The 10,728-nt window shown below is 60.3% G+C and overlaps 1 protein-coding gene across 1 annotated transcript in view; it reads left to right on the forward strand.

The window, feature by feature from the left end:
* Nubp1 (NUBP iron-sulfur cluster assembly factor 1, cytosolic) overlaps positions 1 to 10,728 on the forward strand; it is a 13,658-nt gene continuing 2,930 nt past the window's right edge. Inside the window, exons 1-9 of the mRNA XM_046445424.2 lie at positions 1 to 411; positions 490 to 594; positions 1,988 to 2,121; positions 5,081 to 5,149; positions 7,003 to 7,035; positions 7,522 to 7,612; positions 8,373 to 8,527; positions 9,784 to 9,894; positions 10,120 to 10,222. Coding sequence (XP_046301380.1) covers positions 348 to 411; positions 490 to 594; positions 1,988 to 2,121; positions 5,081 to 5,149; positions 7,003 to 7,035; positions 7,522 to 7,612; positions 8,373 to 8,527; positions 9,784 to 9,894; positions 10,120 to 10,222 — 865 coding nt within the window. The 5' untranslated portion in view covers positions 1 to 347. The remainder of the gene's footprint in view (positions 412 to 489; positions 595 to 1,987; positions 2,122 to 5,080; positions 5,150 to 7,002; positions 7,036 to 7,521; positions 7,613 to 8,372; positions 8,528 to 9,783; positions 9,895 to 10,119; positions 10,223 to 10,728) is intronic.

Raw genomic sequence — 10,728 nt, forward strand, 5'->3', positions numbered from 1 at the left:
CAACAAAGCATATGCACCAAGTGTACGATTGCAAGCACACAACGTGCGGTTGTCGACTGAATCCAGGATGCGAGCGTCAAAGGAGCTTCTCTGGAACAATCGAGGAAACCTGCCTATATTAACCACATCGACCTCTTGGGTGTGAAAACAGTACTGAGGTCAGGTTACGGCAAAGCCTTGGTTCTCAGGACACCTGTCGAAGTGACGACGACAGGCTCCGCAGCTGTTCTAGACCGCGCAGAAAAAAGAGCCCCGCCCGGCACAGAGTTCGCGCATGCGCAGAGTCCTCTTATTTCGGAGACTTATTTAGCGGGGCTGGAGGGTCAGATTGGGCCCGCGAGGCGGAAATGCCTGTCGCGGGTTCCGGTGAGCGCGTCGACACCAGCGGCAGAATGGAGGAGGTGCCTCACGGTCAGCTCGCGGAGGGGGCGTGGGTGGTGGGGCTGAAGGGTCGCGAGCCGCTCTAACTGTAATCTTGTCTCCGCTCAGACTGTCCCGGGGCTGACAGTACCCAGGCGGGCCGGGGGGCCTCCTGTCAAGGATGTCCCAACCAGCGGCTGTGTGCTTCTGGAGCCGGCGCCGCTCCGGATCCGGGTGAGCGGGGCAGGGCCTGAACGGGAAGTGAAAGGCGCAGGCCCGGAAGAGGCGGGGCTTGGGAGAGGAATGGGGGCGGTGCTAGGGGCGGGACCTGAGGCCGGAACGTCAGCTGCGGGGCTAGGCCGTACTGTGTACGCATTGAGAGGGCGGGGCTTAGGATCTACGGAGCGGGGGAGCGGCCTCGTGTGAGGGGCGGGCTCTAGGAATGAGGGCGGAGCCTTTAAATGGCAAGTCGGGGGCGGGGGAGAAGGGGCGGAGCCTGGAAGATCAGTGACAGGCGCGGAATCCAAAAGGACATTAGGAAGGGGCGGAGTCCGCGGGCGGTGGAGCGGGGTAAAAACCAGGAGGGGTGGGGCCAGAGGCTTGAGTGACCGTAGGGACCGCGGAGCGGATAGGGACTTAAATCCTGGCTGAACAGCCAGGCACAATTTTGTTCCTTTGAAGACTGTCTCCCATTCATTCAGCAGGACTGTATGTAACCACCTCCTAGGCACACTGCTCTGTGCTGGGGGACAGCTGACGTGGTCGCTGCCCTAAGTGGGGCTTAGCTTAATGAGGGAGAGAAGCAGGTGAGCGAGTCAGCACATCACCAAGTACCGGGAAGGACAGATCCCCAGGTGGGAGGACTCTAGAACTACTTAGAGAGCTCTTGAGATGCAGGAGGCTGGGAAAAGAATCTTGAAGGAGTTCAGAGACACTGGGCGGATTCTGGGGTCCACTGCAAACACCTTGAGCAAAAGCCTCAGCCTCTCAGGGCGTCCCGAGCCTCGTCAAAAATGGAGAAGCAGTTGTCTCGCAGTGTCACTTTAAGAATGTGAAACAAGATGAAGCATGGAAAGCGCAGTAGGTGACAGTTGTCCATTACAGGAGCTCATTACAGGCCCACTGCCTGTCAGGGTTTCTGGGCCCCAGCCTGGTGACATTTGGAGCCTGATTGCTCTTTGTTTTGGGGAGCTGTTCTGTGCTATAGGCATTTAGGAGTGCCCCTGGCTTCTACCCACTAGATGCCAGTCACACCCCATCTTTGTAACATCCCAAAATGTCTCCAGACATTGCCAGATGTCCCCTGGGGAGTTTCGTCCCAGGCTGTGAACCTTTGTGATCTGCAAAGTTCTATCCCGGGAATACAGCAGTGAAGACTTCAATCACCCCACCCTCATCGCGCTCCCTTTCTAGGGGGGCGGCAGACATGTAAGCCAAGAAGACAATTTCAGGTGTGACAATAGCCTCATTTTCTCTGTAGCTCTTCCCACTACCGTTGGTGAAGTGGAGTCTCACACAGGATCTTTGAAACAGCCCCAAGGACTTAGTTCCCTCTAGCCCTTTGGAAGGGTGACACTCAGGACTGAGGCAGGGACTTTGTCACCTGAACTGCTTTTTTCCCCTCTAGCCATAGAGGAAATCAAAGAGAAAATGAAGACCGTGAAACACAAGATCTTGATATTGTCTGGAAAAGGTGGCGTTGGGAAGAGCACTTTCAGCGCCCACCTTGCCCACGGCCTGGCAGAGGACGAAAACACACAGGTAGGACCTGGGAAAACCCGGAGAGGGCTCCTTCTGTCTGAGGGCTCCTGATGGAGTCCTTAGACAAAGTGGGACTTGGCACCGTCCCTGCAGAGACAAAGGGAACTGCCCAGTCGTTAGCTGAAGCATGGTGCTGGGTTCTGTGACCAAGAAAGGGAAAAGGGGTGGCAGGTGCACGTTTTGCTGTGTGCTGAGCGTCTGTCCGTTACGCCAGACCTCTTTTTCTTCCTTATTGACCTCTTTTGGGCTTTCTTTAAGCCAAGAACCTGCAAACAGTAATCAGCTAAATCCAGACCGTCTCCTGGGAGCTGAGGGTGGCGTTACATTTTTAAATGGTTACTTTTAAACCATGACTAAGTACCTCCACATTATCCCTGGTTGCCCATAAAGCATAAAACGTTTTCTTCTTGGCCCTTGAGAAGACATTTGCTGACCCTTGTCCTAGGTCATTCATTTCTTCTTGAGTAGTGTGCTCGCATGAGCTTGAAAGCCCAGATTACCCAGGCTGCTGTCCGTGTGTCCACTCTACTGAAGCGTCGTGGGTGGCCAGCCCCACATCCGAGCTCCGTCCACACTCCTGCTGTGCCTCCGGCTGGTGACCAGGCTCTCCCTGCCTCCGTTTTCTCATCCATCAAGTGGGACCTGGAGGACTGAGCGGGCTGGGGCGGGTGAAGCGCTAGCACCGTGCCAGCAGCAGGCTCTCGGGACTCTCCACCATCTGCCGTCCCTGCACACCATGACTGCCGTGTGGAGCACGGTGGCACGTTCTGCTTCAGCTGTGCTGCAGCCCACCCCAGGCACAGTGCAGAGGGCAAAATGTCCTTGTGGATTTCATTGTTGGAGTAGGCAGCCGTCTCTGGCCACCTGAGGGTCAGATTTGCCCCATGGAGTGGTCAAGAAATCTGCTTTCTCAGACCAACCATATTATCCAGAGTAATCCTGGCTTTTAGAAGCTTTTAGGAATATTCTTAAACAGCCTCCTGAGACGCACTTTGCCCTGGCCCAGTAGTCAGCAGTGACGTCACCCCCTCCCACATGGTTCTGCTGAAGCGTTTGTGGTGCATACACCTAGACTCTGCAGTGCTCCAAGGGAAACGCCGCCCGGTGTGGAAAGCCCTGGGCAGCGGGTTTCTTTATGCACAGGTAGTTTAAAAGAAGCACGTGGAAAGTGCTGTTCCTGCACAGACCCACTCCCACAGCACAGAGTGGGCACTGTGTTGGCTCATGGCACACGCTGGAGAGGCCTTGTTGAGTGTGGATGGGAGCATAGACTTCTCCCGGCCCTCAGTCCTTCCGTCCACCAGGAGGGTAGCACACCCTGTCCCTCGTCACCCGCCATCTGGTGGGAGCTCAACACTCACTGTGCAAGGCCATCCTGTTGTCTCATCTGGAAAGGGGCTGGCATCAGGAGACAGCAGTGGGGAGACATCCTGACCAGTCGCAGCAGCCCAGGGCGTGTGTGAGTCGTGGAGGCAGGAGGAGTAGGGGGCCTCAGCTGTCCTCACACAGAGGACATCATCCAGAAGGTGGGCTGTGTCATTGAGGTCAGTGCCGGGTGCTTGGGGCCTGAAGTATCTGCCCACCACCCCAAGCCGTGTAGGCTCAGAGCCCGTGGGGCCTAGTGGCCCTGGGCACTCATTTCACAGCACAGAGGTCCAGGCAGAGGAGGCAGAGGAGCAGCAACAGTGTGAGGGGACACTGCCCTGCAAGGCCCAGAGTTTGCCCTTCTCAGGGGGAGTTCAGGAGCTGGGCAAAGGGAAGCTTTGGATCCCAGCAGCCCCACGGAACTGCAGCCAGTGCCCTCCCTGACCCTCCACTCCCGAGGCTGGCCGCAGGGTCCTGGCGAGGAGGAGTGCAGGCATCTTCCCTTACCAGGGCTCCCAGGCTCCCCTAAGCAGAACGCCATGGTTACTGGACAGCGACATCTTCCACAACTCACCTGAGGGGCTTCACCTGGGATCTGGGCACAGGAACTTGTCCGCAGCCTTCGGGTGCCCCACAGGTGACTTGCATCCGTGCATTGTTTTACTCCGTCCCCACCCTTGGTTGTGGGGGAAACCGATCAAGTTGCTCCTGGGGGAATGGCGTGGAGCTGGGTTGTCCAGCCGGACCCCAGGCCACCTTGGAGCCCGCTGCACTGTCGGGCTGGCCCAGCAGGGGGCGCAGGAGGCATGGCGAGCTCCAGGTGGAGCTTCCCCGCCGGGGTTGCCTGGTGGCACCGGTTGGGTTTGTTGAGAGAATGAAGGAGGGGAGCCACAGAGTCACCCAGAGATGCCGCACTTTGGATCCGAGACACTCAGCTTTCAAGATGAATCTCAGCCCTGCCTTTCACAAGGTTCTTATTTATAGACAGGGGAGACGGGTGTTGGGGGTGTCATCAGAGACTGCCGCTGAGTCACCTGCAGAGCTTTTCTAGTTTCTTTCTTACAGTAAATCTCTGTTTGGAAAGCTTGTTGACCGTCAGGTCACCAGGGCAAGTGTCTTGGTCAGAGCTCAGCTGCAAGCCCTGCACTGCCCTCCTCTCCAGACCCCTGGGTCAGGGGAAGAACTGAGGACTTTGACTGTGTCCCAGCGCATTCCTGGCACACTGAACAAGTCGCTGGGCTGCTCTGAACCTTGGTTTCGTCTTCTGTAAGGCAGAGGTGACGATACCCACGTCCTAGGGCTGAGTAAGCTGTGACTGAACCTGGTTCTCCAATGGACCTGCTGCCCTGTCCACAAGATCACCCCAAAGGAAGTTGGCCAGGCTGAGGTGGGGGCAGGTGGGGACAGCCTTGATGAACTTTGCTCCGGGAGTTTTGAACTCTGCCTTGGTGGCCTGGAAGGTCAGCCTTACCACTCTCCCTCGCAGGAATCTGCCTGCTCCAAGTCTGACCCCGTCCCTCTCTGTCTGCTGTCCCCTGCCCCAGGCCTGGAGGGGTGTGCTCCCAGGTGGTGCCCACTGCTCTCTTGTCCCCAGGTTGCTCTTCTGGACATCGATATCTGTGGGCCGTCGATTCCCAAGATAATGGGCCTGGAAGGAGAACAGGTAACACTGCATTTTGCAGCTGTGCGGCTCAGACAGTCGGCCCCAAAGTGTAAGATGCGGCAAACTCGGGTCGGTGTGCCGTCGTCCACTTGCCTGCTTACCAGAAGCGGTGGACTTGGGGGTGGGATCGTCTCTGAAGCCCACCCCGCTGCTCAAGAAGCGCCGCTTAGAGGGAAGGAAGCCGCCCGCACAGGGCAGACGGGAGGTGCAGGAGCTCCCCACCCGGACGCCAGGCCAGCTCGCCTGTCTGCCCCGGAAGCCAGGGAGTCTTCCTCCCTTGTGGTCTGCCCTGGGAACTGAGGCAGGGGAGTGACACGGGTGGGGCAGGGCCATGTCTCCGCAGGGGCCAGCCCTCCCTGGAGGATGCCCCCAGGGCGGTGCACGGAAGTGGGGCTGGGGGCTGGGCACTGTGCCCGGAGTCCGTGGTGCAGGAGGCAGGTAAAGCCTCGTGGGGGGGGCAGGTGGCGGAGGCAGAGCAAGAGGCTGTCCTGAGAGGGGTCGGCCCGGTGCTCAGTGAGGCTGGCCTTGGGCAGCCAGCCGGTGGGCGGGAGCTGAGAAGAGCACCCTGGGCCGATGGAGCCAGTGTCCTCCATGTCCCTGGGGCTGGAGGGTCACCTGAGGCAGGGGGCGCCAGCCCTGGAGGCAGCCCTGAGGCCGCAGGCCTGCGTCTGGGGCTGGGGGAGGGAGGCAGAGGCTGCCTGTGGTTGAGGTGAAGCCGCAGGATCCGCATGCCCTCCACCAGCCGCCGCGGGAGCCACAGTGTGCAGGCCACACCTGGGGCGTGACGGCGCGCTGCCCGAGCTCACCCGGGTTTAGAGACCAGAAATTCAACCAGGCGCAGCAGCCGCACCGTGTCCCCGCTACGCAGAAGGTAGAATTCAGGAGGAGCCCTGGCCCCGAGATTCAGGGCCAGCTTGGGCAACAGGGCGAGAGGCCATCTCAAAAGAAAGAAGTGGAAAACTTTAAATGATGAGGTCGACGCACAGTAGTAGGTCACTGCTTCTTCTCTCTTGGTCACGCTTATCCCTTTTTTAAGACCAACAACTTAGCAAATGACCGTAGCTGGTAGTAAACGGGGTTTTAAGTAGGACTTCAGTCAGTCTCACAGGAGCACTTATTGTATGATGCTGTTTGTGAGAAATAAACGGAACAGGGGAATCTGCCCACAGAAAGCAGATGAGGGGTCTCACAGGCTGGGGACATCATGGGGACTGCGAGTGACAGTTAAGGAGTGCAAGTTTCTTTGAGTCTTGCAAGTGTCCTGAATGGCACTGTGGCTAGTCATACCGCTCTACAGATATTCAGAAAGCCACCGGCTGCGCACGCTCAGTGGTGAGTTGTGGTGTGTGCATCACGTCTCAGTAAAGCCGTTCAGTCAAGGAAAACAGACCTTGCATCTGAGCTCTGGCCCTGGGAACAGCGGGAGCAGCGGGCTGGGTACAAACCTCAAGCCCCTGACAGGACAGGTTTGGAACCAACCGTACCGCAGCCCCCTTACTGCTGGGCTTTGGCGGAAGCAGCCTGCTGCTCCACGGTCAGCTGCATTTCCCACCCCTTCCCCATCTCGCTCTTTAAAAAAAGTTCAGACGCAAAGTTAAATTTGAACCCAAGTAATTTTGGTTCTGACTAAAGACTGGGGCAGTTTCACAACAACCCAGCTCTGGAGCAGAGGGCATGGACTGGGCTGTACCTCCACCCCGCCCCGCCCGGCTGTGCACCCCATCACGAAATTAGTGCCGCTCCTCACGGCGGTGGCTTGTGTGTCGTGAGACTGTCTTTGCTTGGTTTGTCTGAGTGCGCAGTGTGACCAGCGTACGTGACTTCCCACACTCACCGCACCCGTGTTCACACAGGTCCACCAGAGCGGCTCGGGCTGGTCTCCCGTGGTGAGTTTCCCTTCTCTCCCTGGGAAGGCGCTGCGCGGGGCAGGTGTGCACGTGGACGGGCGGTGGGTTGGCCACCATTTTCTCAGCCACCTGTCCGTCACGGATGCCTCCAGAGGCGCTCTCCCAGGCACGGGAGGGGCGCGGAGACCGGGAGGGGCAGACCTGTCTGTACAGGGTGGGTAAAGGTGTCCTCTGTGACCTCGTTCCCTGTGCCATGGCCCAGATGCTAAGGTGACTGGGTGACCCTGGCCGTGTTCCAGGTGTTTGCTTGAGCTCGATTGACGGTCCCCCAGCCAGGCCACACGGTGCCCTCTCAGGTCCCCTTGGTGTGTCCACCTTGTATTAAAACGTGGTTTCAGGACACAGAGCGAGTGTGCTCCTAGGGCAGGGCTGCCTCTTGCCCAGGCCCAGGCGGGACCCAGGGAGGTGGCCAGCCTGTTGCTTTGGTAAAGCGTGTCTTGCCCTCGTCCCCCGCCCCCTCTGCAGTATGTGGAAGACAACCTGGGGGTGATGTCGGTGGGCTTCCTGCTCAGCAGCCCTGACGACGCCGTCATCTGGAGGGGACCAAAGAAAAACGGTTTGCCACCCTGCTGTCCCTGTCCTCGCGTTATTGGCCTCACATCCCCCCTGTGCAGAGCAGCAGTCACCTGCTGGGCTTTGGGGGGGTTGGCTTGTGTCCGGGGCTGGGAGGAGCCCAGGGCCCCCTGGTGCCAGGCAGGCGCTCACCCGAGCTGCCCCCGCCCGCGGCGCCCCTGTCAGCTCTGGTGCCTCGCGTGTTCCATGGTTGAAGAGAGCAGGAAACGCCAGCTTCCGTTATGTCACTTTTAATAGCTGGTGTGGGTTTTTCTCTCCTCCATCTAGAATGTCCTGGATTCTTTTTTGGGGGTGCTGGGCGTTGAACCCGGGCCTTGTGCAGGCGAGGCGAGTGCGGAGCTTCACCCAGCCTAACTTCTGCTGTGGTTTTGTAGTGGTTGGTTTGTGTCAGAGAGAGAGGTGTGTGAGGAGGGAGTCCCACCAGGTTGATGGGTCCCGAGACAGAAGGTTGTGGCATGACACTGCGATCAAGAGCGGGCACCTCGGCGGGCACTGCGGGCACTGGCCAGATGAGTTCCTCGGGGCAGGGTGGACAGGGTTCTAGCTGTAGCCCGGCCTCTACCCGTGGTGTAGACATGGCAACCAGACATGTTTTCAGGCCTAGGCACGTGCCCCCTGGGGACAGTGCCACCCCAGGTGGGAGCCGTGCGTGGAGCACACGCCAAGCTCGCGTGCAGACCACAGCTGCTCTGCAGGGCCTTGCGGCCGGCAAGGGAGGGAAGCCGAGCTTGGCTCCTTTGCAGGCATGATCAAGCAGTTCCTCCGTGACGTGGACTGGGGAGACGTGGACTACCTCTTGGTGGACACCCCACCGGGGACCTCCGATGAGCACCTGTCCGTCGTCCAGTATCTGGCCGCCACGCACATTGACGGGGCTGTGATCGTCACCACTCCTCAGGTGAGTGGCTGCTGGTGGAGCCAGAGGGCGTTCCTCGTGCTCCCGTGGTCCCCGGCCCGCCTGGCAGGACCTGCAGAAGCTCACGCTCAGAGCTCCCGGGGCTGCGGGGCCCAGCGCCTGGGCTGAGCTCGCAGGAGCCCTGGGTTCATCCCAGCACCCAGAAAAGCAGTGACAGAGGCAGCTGAGCCCACTGCGCGGATCATCCCAGGAGAGCGGCAGCCAGCAGGTGCCGGCCCTTCCCCGAAATCACGGGGCCGCAGCACGTTCAGACCAGGGGCACCACTTCCCCAGTCCCTCCCATCCAGCACTGCTGTGGGAAACAGCTGTTTAGGTGGCACTCTTGACAAAGGAACAGGTGTATCTGTAGGACACCGAGCCACAGAGGTACGAGGAGATGGGAACTGGGGAACAGCAGCCACGGAGTGGCCACTGTAGACAGGGAGGCGCCCGAGAGCTCGTGGGTGGCCCTAGAATGACGATGGATGGGACAAACAAGGAGGGGCTGGATGATGTTTGTGCACAATGAAGTGGCACCAGGATGAGCACCCGCCGTGCAGTGTCTGAGGTGACCCAGGAGGCCACAGTCTGCCTGTCCATGTTGCCCATGAAGTTGTCCATGGTGGTGGGGACCAGCACACTACCCCAGATCCTGGGCCCCAGCTGGGCCACAGTGCTGGCATTGCCATGGAGGAGGGAAGGTGGCCAGGTGGCACGAGGAGGGGGCGCGGAGGAGAGGGGCGCAGAGGAGGGGGGCACGGAGGAGGGGGGCACGGAGCAGGGGCCGTGGAGGAGAGGGACACGGAGGAGGCGGGCACAGAGGAGGCGGGCACGGAGGAGGGGGACACAGAGGAGAGGGGCGCCGAGGAGGGGCCGTGGAGGAGAGGTGCATGGAGGAAAGGGCACAGAGGACAGGGGTGTGGCCAGTCCCGCAGAGCCCCACCCGCAGGGGCAGGCTTCCAGCCTGACGGCCCAGGGCGCTGGCCCCTGCCTGGGAAGTCGTCCTCGCCACCCGCCCCCCCCCTTGGCGTGCTCCATCGCTCCCTTTGCTTCCTGGCGTTTGGTCTACCCTCTTGGGGTTTCTGGAAAGTTGGGGCAGCTGGAACAGGACTTGTCACATATGGGCACCCAAGAGGTCCCCACTAAGCGACACGCATCTCGTGGGCTTCGTGGTGGCAGGCCCCCGTGTCGCGGCCCCCTGGGCCACACAGGCCTCGGTCCCCGCGCTGACCGGACACCTGTGGGTCTGACCTTGACAGGAGGTGTCGCTCCAGGACGTGCGGAAGGAGATCAACTTCTGCCACAAGGTGAAGCTGCCGGTGGTCGGGGTGGTGGAGAACATGAGCGGCTTCGTCTGCCCCAGGTGCAAGGTGAGGGGCGGGCGGCGGCCGTGGCTCCTGGAGGCTGGTTTGCTGCTGCCGTTGTTTTGGGAAATGGCTCTGGATTAAGAGCCTCTGTCGCTGGCGAAGGGGACGATTGTTTGGTGGCTGGTGTTCTGCATGCAAAGTGAGCTCTTCTGTGTCCAGCGGTTTTCAGAACGTGTCTCTGCTCGATACCGAAGCTGAACCCTGCTCCCCCTCTGCTTCTCCTCACAGAAAGAATCTCAGATATTCCCCCCCACGACGGGCGGCGCAGAAGCCATGTGCCGGGACCTCAAGGTCCCCCTCCTCGGCAAAGTGCCTCTGGACCCGCACATAGGTGGGTGCTCGGAGCGGCCTGCCTCCCGCGCCGTCACGGAGTGGGCCTTCACTGCCCGCTCACCCCTGGTGGTGCCATGCAGGCCAGCACAGGAAGGGACCCTGGAGTGTCAGCCAGAGCCCGCGGAGCTCCCGCCGCAGCCACCTTGAGGCCAGTCAGGGAGAAGCAGTGACTCCCCTGGGAGGGAGGGTGGAGCGGTCACTCAGGAAGGCAGTGGCAGGGGACTGAAGAGGCATCAGGCAGAGGGGACAGGAGGAGCGGGCTGCGGGGGAAGGGGGAGCCCTTCAGGGAGGAAATCCGCAGCCACCTGCCTCCGCGGAAGCCCCACAGGGACCCCTTTGTCCCCACTGCTGGCAGCCCGCCACTCTCCACGAGCAGTTGGCATTGACCTGCAGTGTGGGACCATGGTCCTCAAGTGTCTGACACGTGGTCCCCGAGGCCTGGGAGACACGCGGGTGACTGAGCCCCGTGGCCACCCTGGGCTCCTGCGGCTTGCTGAGGGGCTG

This window comes from Marmota monax, unplaced genomic scaffold (assembly GCF_021218885.2).
Source record: "Marmota monax isolate L192 unplaced genomic scaffold, Marmota_monax_Labrador192_F-V1.1 WCK01_AAM20220418_F8-fsc00035, whole genome shotgun sequence".
Taxonomy (NCBI): domain Eukaryota; kingdom Metazoa; phylum Chordata; class Mammalia; order Rodentia; family Sciuridae; genus Marmota; species Marmota monax.